General features: G+C 40.7%; 1 protein-coding gene across 9 annotated transcripts in view; it reads left to right on the top strand.

The window, feature by feature from the left end:
- DOCK8 (dedicator of cytokinesis 8) overlaps positions 1-19,724 on the top strand; it is a 267,141-nt gene that overhangs the window by 81,194 nt on the left and 166,223 nt on the right. For all 9 annotated transcript variants that reach the window (XM_006152456.3, XM_006152453.3, XM_006152460.3 and 6 more), the window contains one exon: positions 12,802-12,925. In XM_006152456.3, the coding sequence (XP_006152518.1) occupies positions 12,802-12,925 (124 nt within the window). The remainder of the gene's footprint in view (positions 1-12,801; positions 12,926-19,724) is intronic.

The raw sequence follows: 19,724 nt of genomic DNA, 5'->3' as shown, positions 1-19,724 counted from the left end.
CTTGAACGGCAGTCAACTACATGGGAGTCCAGCGACATAGCCATTACGCCAACTGCTGGTCCCAAGTCACTGAATCTTTATTGGTGAACATTGTGGTTGTCTTCACTTTTCACAGTTCCAAATAATATCACAGCAAACGTCTGCGCCTACATGTTTGTGAATATAGCCAAGGTGGAAGTGAAGCCAGTACCTATAGTACATTCTGATAAGTAGTGTCAAATTTTTCTCCAGGAAAGTTGTGCTAATACACTGCATTTCCAGGTAGGCATGAAACTACCCTTTCTTTCCATTGCCTTGCCAATGTTGGTTAATATTAATTAAAGTAAAATTTAAATCCCTCCAGTCTTCTTCTAGTTACATTTTAAACTGGAAGCTATTATATATACTTTCTGAGTATACTTTCCTATCACTGAGTTTTCTTTCTTTGTGTAGTCTAAATTTCCAGTTAAATATACACTTAACCATACAACCTGAAGTCCCACTCCTAGATGCTTACCTAAGTGAAATGGAAACCTGTATTCACATTAAAACCTGTATGCAAATATTTATAGAAATTTAATTTTTCATTGCTAAAACCTACAAACACCCCCAGTTCTACTCATCTGGGTGATGGTAAACACACTCCGGGAAATCCATGCCCTGGAATACTACTCAGTTGTAGTATGGAACGAACTGCGGCGAAACGGATGAATCATAGATGCGTTATGCTCTTGAGGGAAACCAGATGAAAGAGATTACTACACAGTTCCAACTGTGTGGCATTCTGGAAAAGGCAAAGCCAGGGGTTAGAAAATGGGTCACTGGTTTCTAGAGTTTGGGGTGAGAAAGGGGCTTGACTGTGAAAAGACATGGCAGAAATTTGAGGGGTGCTGGAACTGTTTTCTATTTTGATTGTAGCAGTGGCTACCTAACTGTATGCACTTGTCAATACAGTCTTAGAACTGTACTTGAAGAAGGACAGATGATAAGTGTACCTCAAAAGCAATGAAAAGGAGTCAAAGATGACTGACCTGCAGTAATTGTTCATGAGCTATAATGTCTATTTCTTTGCTATGGTTATGACACTATTTTAGAGAATGCTGTTTGTCTGGAGCAGGAGTAACTTAAAGTCTGACTCCTCTGCGTACTAGGTGGGTGGCCCAAGGTGAATTATTTCTTTGTGCCTCAATTTCCTCATCAGGACAATAAATATTAGAATAGTACATACCATGTAAGATGTGTTTGTATTTAATAAGTAGATTAAAATATTGGGTCGTTGGAAAAGTCATGACACATAACAGGTACAAAAATTGGAACTATTGTCCAAATTACCAAATATGACACAGAGACATAAAGTAAGCACATGCTTGTCACAAGCCTTTAATACATACTAAACACCGTATCTCTGGAGCACAATAAGCAATGTGGAATAAAATGAGATATGGCTACATTTTGGTTAAGTTCAGATACAGCTAGATAAGCAATGATGTGTAAGTCTTATGATTTTCCAAATCTTATATTTATGCCCTGAATATATATAGTGCCCATGATGTGAGATGTACCTTAGGCCATGGAATTAAAATACATGTTTGACAAAACTGAGTTGTTCTTTTGTTTTTTTCCTTAGCATATCATATCTTACTCATTGATTTAACTTATTTGTCAATTGGGCAGAAACAACTGAGTCATAATCTATAATACTACTTAATATTGTAGCTAATACATATTAAATTATTACCATATGCCAAGATATCTTCTAAGTACTTTAAATATTGGGTCAGAAAAGTCTAGACAAAAAGCTATGGCTCTTGTACCAGCCAGTTTACCAAGTTGTGAATGCAGAGGAACATTTCTTGATTTAAAGACTTCAAAATTTTAAAGTGCTATTCTAGTGAACACATGAATGGTAAGAAAGCAGAACATCGTGATTGCTTATATAGAGAAAGCTTTAGTGATCTAGATAGACAATCAAGCTAGCCACATCATTCCCTTAAACCGAAGTCTAATCCAGAGCAAGGCCCTAGCTATCTCAGTTTTATGAAGGTTGAAAGAGGTGAAGAAGCTGCAGAAGAATACTTGACTAGCAGAGGTTTACTTATAAAACTGAAGGGGAAAAAATCCTTCTCCATAACATAAACATGTAAATTATGGCAGCAAGTGCTGATGTAAAAACTTCTGCAAGTTATCCAGAAGAACTAGCCAAGATAATTTCTGAAGGTGACCACCGTGAACAACTGATTTTTAATGTAGATCAAACAGCCTCATGTTGGAAGAAGATGTCATCTGGGACTTTGATAGCTTGAGAGAACAAGTCAGTGCCTGGCTTCAGAGTTTCAAAGGACAGACTGACTTTCATATTAGGAGCTAATGCAGCTGGTAACTAAGTTGAAGCCAATGCACATTCTGAAAATCCAAGAGCCCTTAAGAATTATGCCTAATGGGGGCCAGCAGGTGACGTGGTGGTTAAGGCACTGGACTCCCATGTTGCCAACTATGGTTTGCGTCCTAGACCTGGCGGCTTGCTTTCTTACTTTCCCCCTCTCTCTCTCTCTCTCTGGTGAGCCCATGTGTCCTGTAGCAAATTAAAAAATAATATTAATAAATAAAATAAAATAAATTATTCCTTTTTATTCTTTCTTCAAAGAATTTTTTAAACTTTAACCTTATTTATTTATTTATTTTATTTATTTATTTTTAATTTGCCCAGAAAGGGACAAAGTGAGAGAGAGAGGGAAAGTGAGAAAAGAAGCCATCAGGTCTGGGACTCGAACCACTGTCAACCATGTGGGAGTCCAGTGTCCTTAACCATCACTCCACCTGCCAGCCCCGATAATCTATTTTAAAAAACAAATTATGCTAGATGTCCTCTGCTTGTGCTCTGTAAATGGAACAAAGCCTGAATGACAGCCATCTGCTTAAATCATGGTTTGCTGAATATTTTAAGGCCATTATTGAGACTTGTTGCCCAGATAAAAAGATTTCTTTCAAAATATTACTGCTCATTGATAATAATCACTGCTAATTTACCTGGTCATAGAGATCCTAATGGAGATATTTAAGATTAATGTTTTCATGCCTGTTAACACTGCATCCATTTGGTAGCACATGGGTCAAGGAGTAATTTTGACTTTCAAGTCTAATACGTATGGCTATAACTGCCATAGATGGTGATTCCTTTGGTGGATCTGGGCAAAGTAAATTGAAAGCTTTCTGGAAAGAATTCACCATTCCAGATGCCACTAAGAACACTCCTGATTCATGGAAGGAGGACAAAGTATCAACAGTAAGTGGAGTTTGGAAAAAGTTCATTCTAACCTTCATGAGTGACTCTGAAGAGATCAAGACCAATGGAGGAAGTACAGATGTGGTGGAAACAGAGAACTAGAATTAAAAGCAAATCCTGAAGACGTGACTGAATTGCTGCAATCTCATGACAAAACGTTAATGGATAAGGAGTTGTTTCTTATTGATGAGCAAAGAAAGTGGTTTCTTGGGATGGAATCTACTCTTGGTAAAGATGCTGAGAACGTAGTTGAAATTACAACCAAGTACTTAGAATATTGCATAAACTTAGTTGCTAAAGCAGTGGCAGAGTTTGAGAGGATCAGCTTCAACTTGAGAGAACTTTTTTTTGGAGAGTTTTTTTGTTTGTTTGTTTGATTTTTGCTATAGGGTGCGTGCGCTCGCCAGACAGACAGAGAGAGACAGAGAGACAGAAAGCGAGAAATCACCCCCCAGGGGGGATGGCCACACCGCAATCCCTTCTCCTCCATTCTCCTCTTGGATCCTGGGTATGCACGCACACGCGCCCGGTGTGAGTTTTAAGCCACCGGGTCTGGGACGTGAACCGCGGTTGACTACATGGGAGTCCAGTGACATAGCCATTACGCTAGCTGCTGGTCCCTAGAGAACTTCTATTGTAGGTAAAATACTGCCAAACAGTATCACTTGCTATAGAGAAATCTTTTGTAAAACGAAGAGTCAATCACTGTGGGAAACTTCATTGTTATCTTATTTTAAGAAGTGGCCACAGCCACTCCAGCCTTCAGCAATCACCATCCTGATCAGTCAGCAGCCGTCAGTATCGAGGCCAGACCCTCCTCCAGCAAAAACAGTAGGATTCACTGGAGGCTCAGATTATTTTAGCATTTTTAGTAATAAGTATTTTTAAAGTCTGCACATTATTTTAGACATAATGCTACTGCACGATTATTAGACTATAGTGTAGTGTACACATAACTTTTAAATGCAGTGGGAAACCAAAACATCCATATGACACGCTTTATTGTGATATTCACTCTATTGCAGTGGTCTGAAGCTGAACTACTGTGTCTCAAGTATGCCTGAATTCCTTCCAAGTGGAATAAGATCTTCACTTATTTCTAGAGAAGATATTATTGACATATGGCAATAATTCAATAAGTATTGGCTCCTATTTAGGATATGAAATCATGACTATCGGAAAAAGAACTTACAATTGCACGAGAAAGGAAAGAACAAGAAATCTGTCTCATATACTTTAACGCACCATGAGGGGGTACCCTTCCACTGGAGGACCACACTTGTGAAGCCACTTAGCACTTTATGGACGTGTCTGTCACCGGAAGCCATGCAGTCAAATGCTGATTTAGTTAGCCCTTTTATTCCTCAATTATCTCCCCTTGCTGATACTCATTTCTCAGTAATGTCTAAGGATAGGCTTTTATGTCCTCGCTATCTTTGATAACGGCTGTGAATCCCACTTAGGGGGCAGAGGAGTAGAGTAATGGCCACTTGCGTTCCCTCCCACTCCCATCCTTCTACAGGGCACTTACCATTCAAGTTCTGTAATTGAGGCATTTAAATCAGACAAATATAGTGACTGCCATGAAGGATAGAGGAAAGTTTTCGATTTTTTTTTTAATATAATAGAGAAGTTTAAACTCTACCTGCATATAAAGTACATGAAGTCCTTTGGGGGAAGTGTATTTTCTTACCTAAAATGTTTGTATTGCTCAGACTGGGAAAATTCTTGAGCAAATTCTATTTTATCTTTCATGTCTGTGTTATCACATGTGGTGCCCTTGTTCCCAAAATCATAGTTCTTTTCTCTTCATGAATTTGAAAATGGCCATCAGCTTAATGACTAATATAGTGCGTGTTTGCTTGTTTATTTAATTTCCACATACCTCAGTCATTTTGTATGGATTGATATTTGACAGCATCTTTTGGGTAATAATAAGTAGTTAAGCATTATTTCCTCTGTCACTTTTTGCTAAATGGGTCAAAGAGGAATTAACTTCAGAATGTTTTGATGTCTTGGTGGAGAGCTGAACTCTTAAGTAATTAAACTTGTTTACATGCTGTTTATTCTTGATGGATTATCTGCAGGGACAGTGGGACATTTCATGAGTGTCATGGGCAGCATCGTAAAAGCCCTTAGACTTTGTCTTTCATCCAGGGTGATTAAGGTAATTCTGAAGGAAGGTCATAATCAAGGAGAGCTGGGATATCAAGGAATGGGGTATCATCTGTTTTATTACTCCATATTTTACTCCCAGTGAACTGGTAAACAATTAAAATTCAAACACATCAGTGCATATAATTCCGTTACTCCCAAAACACCATAAAAATGTCTCCCTGATCAATAATTGCTTATTATGAGATGCATTTGTTGTGTTGGCTGCCAAGGTGCTTAGCTATTTGCTTTCTGAACGTACAAACAGCAAGCCCGGCTCGTCAGCCTGTGCAGTAACAAAGAGCAATCCGACCGTGGGGATCACTGAGCCTATCTGGACCTGCTGTGTGCAGACTCCCTTTCTTCAGATCCAAACCCACTGAGGCCCCGTGCAAAAGTCAGGCTTTCACACAGCCTTCCCTGACCCAGCCAGAAGTACTTGCTCTCTTCCCTGAATTCTCAAAGTTTGTTGTCTGTTTTTCTCTCAGAAGCTTTTGTCACATTGTATGTTAAATTCTAATTACTTGTCCAGATCTTTCTCTCTCCTTTTAAATATGTGACTTTCTCACTAGACTACAACTTCATCGAGGACAGGGATATCTTTAGAGCTCGAATTCTCATGTATTGCTCTCTGCATCCTCTTTGGTGGCTTATTCACAGGAGATAATTTATATACATTTTCTGGATGGAAGAATGAATGAAACTTGAACACAGAAATATCCATATCATATATCTCTGAAACAAGCATGCTCACCTTTATTGGACTCAGCATCATCTTGCCGTATAACAAATATTTTATAGCTGCACCTTTATAACCTACAAACAAGCTCATTTTTAGAAATAAGTAAAATATCCCAACTGTCTTCTTTATATATATGAAATATATATATATGTTATATATATGTTATATGTACATATCTATGAAATAAAAGAAGCATAACATGTAAAATAACATGTATGTCAGTAATGTAAATTCTTGGGCACAACTGTATCAGAAAGCATAGTGAAATATCTGTTTGTACTTGCAGAAAGAATGAACATAACACCTACAAATGCAGACCAATGACACGTTTATTGCATGGGTGACTCAAATACCACAAGCCACACTGCTGTCAAGAATGTGATTTTCCATATAGTAGAAGACTCTTGGTAGGGCTTTAGTCAGCACAAAGCTTGATTTCCTTTACATTTACATCATAGTTGTATTCCTAGAAATTTCAGTGCAAAAAATACTTTGCATTTATTTGTAAAGCGATATAGGTGTTTGGTTCATATTTTTACAGACTGGTTTTTCACTTCTATGAATGTCCAATGGGAAATTTAAACATGGCATTAGATACTGAATTTGGGATGATCTTTCATTGTGTGTGATGCCCCACGCATGCATTGTTCTATGTTAGGTGTTAGCAGCACACCCCACTTACTAAGACTATAAATGATGCAAAGTCTGATTATCCTTATTGAGAACTGCTGCTACTAAGACATCACTAAGTTAGAATCTTCAAATCCAGTCCTATCCATGGTTTCAGCAGCACACCTGAGAAGGGGACTCTGCAAAGACTTTATAGAAGGGGTGAAATGGAACAAATTTAATTAGAACAGCCTCAATCAGGTGGTTTTTTTTTTTTTTTAAGAATGCTGTAAATAAAATGCTAAAGCAGGCACTTTTCAGAGCTCTATCTTTGTTTCTGATAGCTAAGTAAATTTCTCATATTAAAAACAATGTAGTTCAGCAGACATGTGGATGTTAGGAGACTTTAAATTGAACATATCTACAAAATAAGGATATCTAGCCCTGTAATAGATATATGCATATTACACCTAGTGGTATAATCATTGTTGCTAATAATAGCTATCATTTATGAAGTGTGTGGCCATCTTAGTTGAGATTTCCTAGAAGCAGAACCTGAGACAGAGATTCAGATGCATGTAGATTTTTCTGGGGTGTGCTCTTTAGAAAGTCTCTAAGGGAGTAAGGGAAGCAATATACAGAAGCAGAGTCTGCAAAAAAAATGAAGTCTCATAAATTCAAGCCTTGACCTGATTCCATGGTGCTCTGGAGAGTACATCACACTGTTCCACTTTGAGGCAAGGGGTGGTACTGTTGTACATTGATACTGTCAGGTATTGATTGACACCATGAAACTAAAGTGGGAGATCGAGGGGGGAGACGGGATGATTAGATCAGGTGTGTGTGGGTTGCCAGTTCCTACACTTACAGTAGCCAGAGAATAGATGCATGGGTCTCTTACAGGGACCTGGTTGGGGCACTAACAATAGACACTCTATTATTTTTCTTTATTTTGAAACAACCCCAACTTTACAGAAAAGTTTGCAGGTATGGTACAAAGATGTCTCCCAAATCCCAGCCATCTGAGAGTAAATTGCTGGCCTGATTCTGCTTCTCCATCATCTCTGAATACTTTAGCGTGGATCTCTACTAACAAGGACATCCTCTATTATAATCACAACATAACCATCACCTTGAGGAAATGAAAGTTGATATGTTATTATCATCTAATCCTCAGACTCCATTTAGTTTCCACTAAATGGCCTAAGAACATCCTCTATAGCAAAAGGATTCACTTAAAAGTCTCCCATTGTGTTTGGATGGCATATGTCTTTAATTGTATTCATTCTAGGCCAGTTCCTTAGTATAGTTTCTTGAATGTCATGACCTTGAGATTGCAGGCCAGTTATTTTTTTTAGAATGGCCCTCCATTTTGATTATTATAAATATCCCATTCCTTATCAGACTTCCAGTTTATTAAATTCATTTACTTACATCATATGGAGTCATGGTTTTCTGTCTTATTGAACGCTTTAATCCATTTCTATCATTCGTTTTGATTTCGTAATTGTCCTCATTCTGACTAATGTGAGTCTCCTCAACCAACTCTGTCTTCTTTACATGTCCCCAGCAGCCTTTGATTATGTCCTTCCTTTCTGACACAAGATATTCCAGATGCTCTTACACTTTCTCTTCTTTGCCCCTGGAATCGGTCATTTCTCCAAGATGCTCTGATCCATTTTAGTGGAGAATAGAACTGAAAGCCATGATGGAGGTGTTAGTTGTGCTTGTCGTAAAGGTGCTCTTCCTCCTGTGTCCTTCCAGTGAACAGAGTTAAGAAGTATGTGGGGGTGTGAATGCTGAAAGTCATGAATTCATGTTGATAATTATAATTCAATCGGATATCACAGTATTTATTCTGGTTTTCTTCTTTCCATGTTTCTAACTCCCTTCTCCATCATGAAAAATATGAGTCTCGCTGTCCTTAATGTGTTTACTTATTTGATTAAATCCCCCTACATGGAATCATTACAGGCAGTGCCCTTCCTCCATCTCCACACAGTTGCCTTCCTCCTTGTATTCTGGTTCTGACACCCTGGCCCAGGCTTGCCCCTCCTGCATGGATGTCCTCTTCAACTTGCACCAACACTTAGTGCCAGGCCACCCCTCTTCAGAGACACCCAGTCACCTTGCCTGGCTCTGACACCTCATGGCAGGCTTGTCCTCCATGTGAACAATGTCCTCATTCTATTTAGCGCTCTTCTCGGGTGCTGGGATGCCCAGGCATGGATGCCCTCCTTACACCGCTGGGTTCTGGTTCTCCACCCCAGGCTGGCTTTCATACATGGTGCCCTCTTGCAATGTTTGGGCTTTGGCCTCCCATTCTGGACCTCCTTGACTAGTAAGCCACAGATAGCTACCTCGTTCTGTTGCGCCTTATGGTTTTAGCATCATGGCAGAAGAATAGAGGGAAAAGGACAATGGAAGGCTGTGAGAAAAGGAAGGGAAGGGGAAGAGGAAAAAGGAAAAGAACAACATGTATTATTTTCTAATTTTCACGATGGGCCCTTAAAATGAGTAGTTTTCCCCTATTTCACACCTGAGGAAATTGTGGTTCAGAGAGATGAAGTCCCTTGTCCAGGATCTCTTCACTGCTCTGTATGGAGCCAGCATCTGAATCCAGGTCCTTCTGACTTCGGAGTCCAATTCTGCCAGTTCCACCACACTGCCTTGGAATATGTTGGGTCTTTGTATTATCCCCAGACTGTAAGAATCACGTTTTTTTTTAAAAGAAAAAAAAAAGAATGCAGTTCTCCTGGGAAGCAGTAGGTTGCATTCCTTTCATGAGAATAGTCTTTCTGCCAGCTGGCCTGCTTCCCCACCTTTCTCCTGTCTGTACATCAGCTCAACAGGAATTTGGCTTTATTTGACTCTGTTGCCAGGGCGGGGTAATGAGGCTAGACTCCTGTCACCAGCGGCACTGAGCCAGTGGTCTCACTACTACCCAGTGGTGGTTCCTTTTGTGCAAGCGCTTCTAGAATGAGTCATCTTTCCATGCTTGCCAGCCCTTGTCCTCTCCTTTCAGCCAGCCTTCCCCTTATTGCCGTAAGACAGCTTTATGGCTTTCTGAGATTTTAAAATGGGGAAGTAGGTGCTAAATCTAGTATGAGAAAGGAGAGAAAATTTTGCTCTGGGTTCAGACATACGAGTCATGGAAGGTGCTAGTCTTTGTGCTTTCCATACCCAAGTCCTGGCATATAAACGTGCATATATTGCAAAATAAACTTTTTTTTTCAGTTTGCTCTATGGTGTGTGTGCTCACAAGAGAGACACAGAGAGGAAGAAAAAGTGAGAAATCACTGCTGGGGAGATGGCCACACTGCAGTCCTTTCTCCTCTGCTCTTCTCCTGGGATCCTGGGCACACACGCACATATACCCATGCAGTCAGACATGTGGAATGCAGCCACCTTAACCATTATGCCAACCTGACTGGTCCTATAAAATTAACTTTTTTAAAAATAATTACTTTATTGAACTTTACGTATTCACCTTTTAATTTTAACCAGAGAGGGACAGAGCAATAGCAAGAGAGAGAGCGCGCGTGAGAGAGAGAGGGAAGATGAGAAAGCCGCCAAGTCCAGGACTCAAACCGTGGTTGACCATATGGGAGTCCAGCGTCCTCAACCACCATGCCACCTGCCAGCCCCCAAATAAACTTTGAACAGTGTCTGTAACTAATTTTTTTAGTTCCCCCTTGCCAGTGGCTTTAGGGTCCATGGAAAGAACTCTGAAAGTGCTCTAACAAATTGGGAGACAGAAGAGGAACAAGCATCTTGTTGCATAACATAGCAAAAGAGCGGTAGCCAAATACATTTCACATCCCCAAGAGTTAAGCATTTTTTTTGAGAAGAAAGTTGATTTTATTCTTTTCAGATATAGTACATGACCTGTTTATCTGAAATGAACTGTCTATACTCAAAATCTTAAAGCTCAGGGAAATCTTAGAATTCACCTCCTATCCATGCCTCATCTCTAAGAAACTAAAGCAGAAAGAACCTTGAGTACAATGGAGACAAACACATATCTCTAACTGTGTGTATACCTGTGTGTGTGTCTGTGTGCGATGTTCACTTGTAAGTAAATACTGCCTAAGTTCATACTGTGAGGATAAATAACTTTTTAGAAGGTAGCAGGCTTATAAAATTCCATGTGAGACATTCTCTCAATGAACTCTGTTAATAGAAAAAAAATTGGAGGACCAGCAGTTGGCATAATGGCCATGTCACTGGACTCCCGTGTAGTAGACCGTGGCTCAAGTCCCGGACCTGGTGGCTTAATCATGCCAGGCACGTGTGCGTGCCTGCCCAATATCCCAAGAGGAGAATGGAGGAGAAAGGATTGCAGCATGGCCATCCCCCCTGGGGGGTGATTTCTTGCTTTCTGTCTCTCTTTCTCTCTCTGTCTTTCTGGTGAGCTCACAACCCTATAGCAAAAACCTCTCCAAAAAGAAAAGAAAAAAAAAGAAAAGAAAAGAAATCTTACAAAATATATTTTACTTAAATGTTATCTATTCTTTTTTTTTCACTAACAGTTTTATACTTAGAGCAACTGGAACCAAAATAATTTTCATAAGTATTGTAAATAGTTTATTACTTCCAGGGAATTATTTAAAAGAGTTTCCAAAATATTTTTTGATCATTGATGTTTATGAACAGTTTGATTTCTGTTTCAATTTTTTTGTTTGTTTTGCTGGTGTTTAGTAATCCCAAGTCAGAAATTACTCTGGATATTTTTTCTTGAAATTCTTTCTAAATGCTTAGTCTTATTTCCTTATTCAGAGTTTACCTTATTGATTTGCTTATTTTTTCCAATTCCCCAGTTGACCTGCTTTTCACCCAGTCCTATCAACACAGGTTTGAGTTAGGACAGTTCAACATCAGGAGATATTGGGGATAGCCAATGACAGGAAACTTGAATCAGTCACCAGGCCGATCTTATCTCATTTGTGGGCATTTCTTGTCTTTTTTCTATTCTGAAATAAATTGTCTTCAGAGCACAATAAAAATCCAGGAAAACAGTCCTGTTCTCCCAACTGGGTGATGCTGGGACATCTTATTCTTTCTTTAATTAACTCAATCAACTAAAGTTTATGAAATAACAGCTCTGTGTGTACCACTCCCCCATCCAACACCCCTGGGTCTCCAGAGTAATAAGCCCTGTGTTTGGATCATTGCTGGGAGCTCTCCTACATTTCCTGCTTTATCTGCCTGCCATTTGATCTGCCTAATAAATCCTAGCCTCATTTCATGTTCCTTCACCAGCTCATTCAGTGGTTTTTCTCTAATAGTACAGGAAATCAAACAAAATTAGTGTCTGTTAGTGCATGCTTTCCATAAAGTTTTTGAGTCATAAAAATGCAGAATACACACGTTGGGTTCCACAAGTTATTACTTGACATCTGTCTGTTGTCCCTTTCATAATGGTTTCATTTCTCCAGCCATTGTGCTAAACACTCTGTTTAAAACCCTTTTCCTTAGCTACATTTTCTAATCACAATTTTCGTGGAGTCCATAGAGCAGAGACTAAGAATGTTAGCATTGATTTTTGGTAGATAAATCATTTGTTTTTATTTTTTTCTTAACCATATCCCGCCTTTTTTGTTCATTATTAAGAACATTGATGTGGAGATTCAATGGTTTGCTCTATTTTTAATCTTCAAACGATCTCTATTTGCTGCTCCTGCACATTGCTAGATTTATTCCAGCCTCTTACACTAGGGTCATAGTTTAGCTTGAGCTGGGAGCCAAATGCCCCACAGCTGAAATGACCGCACCTCTGAAGTGGCATTTTCCCAGGCCATTCCTGCCTTTAATAATGAGCCAGCCAGGAGGCAAGTTTGTATCTCATTACAACAGAGCCTTGTATCAGGCCTGGTGCATAATTAGATGCGAAGAATTGCACTTGGTCCTCTTTGAAAGCGCTTTCAGCACACCATGTCTACACTTAAGCCATTACTTTTATTTTTAATCTAATAATTTCACTTCTCTCCCTTTCCTTCTCTCCCTCCAAATTAAATACTATCAACAATAAAAGAAACCAAGGAAGTTCAGAGATTTGCGGCTTTAAAAAGACTGGATCTCGAAAAGATTTCCACAAGACGCTTCAGAAACAGACGTTCGAGTCAGAAACCTTGGAGTCCAGTGACCCCACCACGCAGGTATTTCCCATCAACAAACATGGTTACTGGGTTACCGGGCTGTTCTGCCCAGGGTATGCTGTCAATGTTTTAAAGTTAGATTCAGAGAATGTTTGAGTAGGAGGAACTGTACCATCTGAGGCAGTGACTTATTTTTCCAAACTTACTTGTGACTAAAGAATTCACGTTCACATGAAACCCCAGAAGCTCAGCTAGGGAAAAGGAAGGGATCCTTGGGCGGAGACCCAGAGCCGCCTCCAGCTCTGCTCCCAGACAGGCTGCAGAGCTGTCCACAGCTCCACACTGAGGCTGGACTGTACGCGTTACTGATTCTACCATGTAATACCTCTGTAACATTAGGCAGGGTAATAAAATTGGGCTCAGTGTCCTCCCCTGGAAAAAAAGGTCAGAACACTAGCTAAGTTGTGAGCTTAAGTATTTAAGGAGTTAATATGTATGAATATTCAGAACAATGTCAACTGCATTTAATGGCCAATAAATGTTGGCTACTGTTATTGTTGTTGTCATTATTATTACTGATTACTACTTAAAGGTCAGTCCTCTATACACCCATATTCACAGCTTTATAGCTAAAAGGCAGAAGCAACCCAAGTATTAGCTAAAAGGCAGAAACAACCCAAGTATTCATTGACTGACTAATGGAGAAACAGAATGTGGTTGGGGGGCAGAGTTAAGGGGGGGAGGCTTGAGAGTTTTGTTTAACGGTACAGGGTGTCAGTTTTGCAAGTCAAAAGGAGTTGCAGGGTGGGATGGTGGTGGTGGTTGCACTACAGTATGAATTTGGTTACTACTACTGCATTGCACCCTTAGAAATGGTTATGTGGTGGGACCAGCAGTTAGCATAATGGCTATGTTGCTGGACTCCCACGTAGTCGACCACGGTTTGCGTCCCTTACCTGGTGGCTTAAAACTCACGCCAGCCGCATGTGCGTGCGTGCCCAAGATCCCGAGAGGAGAACGGAGGAGAAGGGATTGCGGCATGACCATCCCCCCTGGGGGGTGATATCTCGCTTTCTGTCTCTATGTCTCTCTCTGTCTGTCTGGCGAGCACACGCGCCCTATAGCAAAAACCTCTCAAAAAAAAAAATAGAAATGGTTACGTGGTAAATTTTATATTGTGTAATGTTATCACAGTTAAACTTTCTTGGAAAAATTCAATGCTCTAGCCCATTTTATAGATGGAAAAAAAAGAATTTTTCCAAGTTTGCACAGACTTCTTTTAAACTAAATCAGGTGGGAACCAGCAGTTAGCGTAATGGCTATGTCGCTGGACTCCCACGTAGTCGACCGCGGTTCGCGTCCCTGACCCGGTGGCTTAAAACTCACGCCGGGCGCGTGTGCGTGCATGCCCAAGATCCTGAGAGGAGAATGGAGGAGAAGGGATTGTGGCGTGACCATCCCCCCTGGGGGGTGATATCTCGCTTTCTGTCTCTATGTCTCTCTCTGTCTGTCTGGCGAGCGCACGTGCCCTACAGTGAAAAACCTCTTAAAAAAAAAAAAAAACTAAATCAGGTTAGTTTTTAGCTCATAACACAGGTATCTCACTATGTTGAATATAATGAGAAGTTTAAAAATACCTATTTTTCTTTTTTTTAAAGAATTGTTTATTTAGCTTTATTTATTTATTTATTTAGATTTGACAGAGAGGGACAGAGCGTGGGCAGGGGGGAAGTGATCGAGCAAGCCACCAGGTCTGGGACTCGAACTCTAGTCAGCCATGTGGGAGTCCAGTGCCCTTAACCACAGTGCCACCTGCTGGCCCCAATAATACTTAGTTTTCAAACAGCCTGGTCCCTAAAGCCAAATCAAGTACTTAATGTGAGCTCTGCAGAGGAGCCAGTGATCAAGCCCAGGGCTGAATGTGGCAGGCTCACCAAGGACTGGAAGGCCTGAATGCTCTGCTCTGTGGGAGATTTAAGGGATTTTCCATTGGTAATTTTGATTGAATTCAGTTTTCACTGTATGTGATGACCAACTAAATTGTTCTTTGTATTAGTCAGACAGAAGCTGCTATAGTTTGAATATGCCCCCCAGAAATTCACCTGTTGAAATTTGATGAGCCATTGTTAATAGTGTGGAGAGTGTAGAGACTTATATATTGAGAAGTAAGGCCCTTGGGAGGTGACTGGAATTGGATGATGTCCTCAGGGTAGAGCCCCATGAGGGACTCCTGATAGCTTTTTAAGAGCAGATACACACACTCTGGTCTTGTTCAGTCGCTCTGTGTGATGCCTTGTGTCACCTCAGAACTCTGCAGAAGGCCCTACCAACAGAAAGACCCTCACCAGATGCAGCCCTGTGATCTTGGACCTCCTAAACCTTTTTTTTTTTTTTTTTAATAAATTACCCAGATTCAGGTATCCCTGTTATTAGCAACAAAGAATAGACTAAAACAGAAGCTACACTAGGTATTTCAACTGAAGGAACTTAACATAGGGAATGTTTTGGAGGACTGAGAGAAATGAGAGGGAAAACTTGAGGTTATACAAAACTGGACTCCCACGTAGTCGACCGCGGTTCGCGTCCCTGACCCGGTGGCTTAAAACTCACGCCGGGCGCGTGTGCGTGCATGCCCAAGATCCTGAGAGGAGAATGGAGGAGAAGGGATTGTGGCGTGACCATCCCCCCTGGGGGGTGATATCTCGCTTTCTGTCTCTATGTCTCTCTCTGTCTGTCTGGCGAGCGCACGTGCCCTACAGTGAAAAACCTCTTAAAAAAAAAAAAAAACTAAATCAGGTTAGTTTTTAGCTCATAACACAGGTATCTCACTATGTTGAATATAATGAGAAGTTTAAAAATACCTATTTTTCTTTTTTTTAAAGAATTGTTTATTTAGCTTTATTTATTTATTTATTTATTTAGATTTGACAGAGAGGGACAGAGCGTGGGCAGGGGGGAAGTGATCGAGCAAGCCACCAGGTCTGGGACTCGAACTCTAGTCAGCCATGTGGGAGTCCAGTGCCCTTAACCACAGTGCCACCTGCTGGCCCCAATAATACTTATTTTTCAAACAGCCTGGTCCCTAAAGCCAAATCAAGTACTTAATGTGAGCTCTGCAGAGGAGCCAGTGATCAAGCCCAGGGCTGAATGTGGCAGGCTCACCAAGGACTGGAAGGCCTGAATGCTCTGCTCTGTGGGAGATTTAAGGGATTTTCCATTGGTAATTTTGATTGAATTCAGTTTTCACTGTATGTGATGACCAACTAAATTGTTCTTTGTATTAGTCAGACAGAAGCTGCTATAGTTTGAATATGCCCCCCAGAAATTCACCTGTTGAAATTTGATGAGCCATTGTTAATAGTGTGGAGAGTGTAGAGACTTATATATTGAGAAGTAAGGCCCTTGGGAGGTGACTGGAATTGGATGATGTCCTCAGGGTAGAGCCCCATGAGGGACTCCTGATAGCTTTTTAAGAGCAGATACACACACTCTGGTCTTGTTCAGTCGCTCTGTGTGATGCCTTGTGTCACCTCAGAACTCTGCAGAAGGCCCTACCAACAGAAAGACCCTCACCAGATGCAGCCCTGTGATCTTGGACCTCCTAAACCTTTTTTTTTTTTTTAATAAATTACCCAGATTCAGGTATCCCTGTTATTAGCAACAAAGAATAGACTAAAACAGAAGCTACACTAGGTATTTCAACTGAAGGAACTTAACATAGGGAATGTTTTGGAGGACTGAGAGAAATGAGAGGGAAAACTTGAGGTTATACAAAATTATAACTGCAGGAACTAGAATACCATCCCTGGAGCTGGGGTCTAGGATAGCAGTTCTCAACTTCAGCTTCACTGGAATTCATTGGAGGCTTGTTCAGATGCAGGTTGTTGGACCTGGACTACCAGAGTTTTTGATTCAGGAGGTCTTTGCATTTCTAATTAGCATTTTTCCAAGGGCTACTGATGCCTTTGGTTCCAGGACTACAATTCGAGGGCCATCCATTTAGAGGAAGGACTTGGTGCTATAAGAACCTAGATGCTCAAAAGAAGGGCCTCATATCAAAGGCCCCAGTCTCTGAGGAGGAGGCATTTCCCAGCTAGTGGTGTTATCTCAGAATCTAAAAGAAAAATCCTCATGGAGTCTGAACTCAGACCTCCTAGGAGCAGGATACAAAGATATTAACATCACGGAAACAGTAGCAGTGTTAAACATGAGAAATGGTTAGGAAAAAAAAAAAAAAAAAAAACCTGAAGAAATCACTGTCATGACCAAGATGAGGAGTGCAAGCAAAGAGGAAGGAGCTAGTCCCCGTCTCCCTCCTCCAGCTCCAGCCACCTAGTGTCCCTGTAGTGCTCCTGAGGCCAGTGTGTTGCTATAACAGAAATACCAACTGGGTGATTTTTAAAAAGAGGTTTACTTGGTTCATGATTCCAATGACTCACAGTCCAAAATCATGGAGCCAGCCTCTAGCTGGCCTCTCGTGTTACATCACAACATGGTCGAGAGCAGTGGAAAGGAAAATGGGCAAATGCAGAGAATGAGAGAGACCTACTGATAGCCAACTTTTTTTCTAGAGGGTGCATGTGCTCACAAGAGAGAGACAGAGAGAGAGGGAGAGGAAGAAGCACTCACCATGGTGAATGGTCATGCCACAGTCCCTTCTCTGTCTCTCCTTTCTTTTAGTATTTTGAGCAAGCATGTACATGCACTTACCATGTTTCTCAAGCCCACAGGTCCAGGACTTAAACTGTAGGTTTGACCATATGAGAAGTGTCTGCCTTAATCACTAAGCCATGAAGCAAGCCCCAGCTTGCTTTTTATAACAACTGGCTCTTTGGGGAAATAACTAATGAGTACTCAGCATTATTTTTTCATGAGGGATCTGTCCCCATGTCCCAAGCACCTCCCACTAGGTCCACCCCACTGCCCCAGCAGATGTCAAGTTATACTGTAGGTGTCCACAAGGCCACAACACTAACCACAGCAGCCCCCTCTTAGCAGAACCTAAAAGGAGCAGCAAAGTAGAAACAGGATTTGCTGAGTCCCAGATCCAGCAGTACAGGGCAGAGTACAGAAGGGTGAATTTGGAGCTAAGAGGCAATGTGAAGCTCAGCCTCACATAAGGCACACTCTACTCTAGCATACTAATGGATCACTCAGTTAAATCAGTTGGATGGGTTTAAGAGCCAAGCTATACAAAGTTGTATGTTTTGTTTGTTAGTTTTTTAAAGTTTTTGCCAGAGGGTGTGTTCACTCGCTGGAGAGAGACAATGAAAGTGAGAAATCACGTCCCAGGGGATGGCTTCTCCACAATCTTTTCTCCTCACTTCTCCTCTTGGGATTTGGGGCACACATGCACACATGCACACACACTCAGCATGATTTTTTCAAGCCACCAGACTCAGGACTTGAACCACGGTTGACTGCTGGGAGTCCAGCTCCTTAACCACCACTCCACCGCCTGACCCCTAGACATTTCTCTAAAAAATATCTATGCAAGCAGCCAAAAAACTCATGAAAAGATGCTTAACATCTTAACAATAATAATATTTATCACAGAGAGATGCTTGGACTGTGAGGTGAACAGTAACATTTTCCATTTACCTTCATTCTTATGCACTATTTTATTGTATGAGAAGGTGAGACCAAATGCCCAAATTTATATAAATTCCTGTATGATAGTACTCCACCGAATATATATCTCATAAAAATCAGAGCGTATTATACATAATATTATATAACTTTTTCATATTAACAATATTCTGGTACTGTAATTCTCTTTGTCTTTCAATGAATAAATTTTGTTTATTCATAACATTGTATGAAAGTTCTAAAATCTCCTATTGTGTCTTATTGGAAATTATACTTGTTCTTTTTTTTTCTTTCTTTTTTTTTTGGCTTTTGCCATAGGGTGCATACACTTGCCAGATAGAGACAGATAAAGTGAGAAATTACTTCCTCCCCCACCCAGGAGGGGGTGACCATGCCACAGTTCCTTCTCCTCCAGTCTCCTCTTTGCATTTTGGGTGCACACACACATACCTGGCATGATTTCCAATCTGCCAGGTCCAGGACTCTTAACTACTCAGCCAGCCATGTGGGAGTTTAGAACCTTAACCACTAGGCCACTTGCTGGCCCCCAAACTATACCATTTCCAATATAGCTATACCTTTAGGACAAATCTTAGAACTGAAATTTCTGTATTAAAAGGGATGAGCATTTTCATTCATTTCATATGTATACACACACACACACCTTGCCATCCTTTTCATGAAACTTGAGAAATTAAACTCATTTTCTCCAAGCTCTTAATCAATTCTAAGACAAACAGAAGTATTAATTATTACAGTGTTAATATTGACTGTTGTTTGCACACTTAGTTAACATTTATGATTTAGTAGAGTGGCACATTGATGAGGTAGAGCAATGTCACAGAAATGGATAGTGTAGGGAAATTGTGTGGTAGTATGTCCATTTAGTAAAACTTCAAGAATAACATTTTACCAAAATTTTATAGATAGCTACCATTGATCTGACTATATATTGTTCACTTACGGTTATATATTCTTTGCTGAGTCTTTTATTAGGTATACAGCACACAATTACTGACTCATTCCTTGTGGAATAAAGCATCCACTTTATGACTGATTTAAAAAAAAAAAATACCAAAGCTGGGACCAGCAGTTAGTGTAATGGCTGTGTCGCTGGACTCCCATGTAGTTGACCGCGGTTCGAATACCAGACCAGGTGGCTTAAACTCACACCGGGCGCGTGTGCATGCGTGTCCAAGATCCCGAGAGGAGAATGGAGGAGAAGGGATTGCAGCGTGGCCATCCCCCCGGGGGGGGATTTGTCACTTTC

This window comes from Tupaia chinensis, unplaced genomic scaffold, assembly GCF_000334495.1.
Source record: "Tupaia chinensis unplaced genomic scaffold, TupChi_1.0 Scaffold000354_1, whole genome shotgun sequence".
Classification (NCBI taxonomy): Eukaryota; Metazoa; Chordata; class Mammalia; order Scandentia; family Tupaiidae; genus Tupaia; species Tupaia belangeri.
The sequence above is the reverse complement of the archived record's forward strand: the minus strand, read 5'-3'. Positions and strand labels throughout refer to the sequence as shown.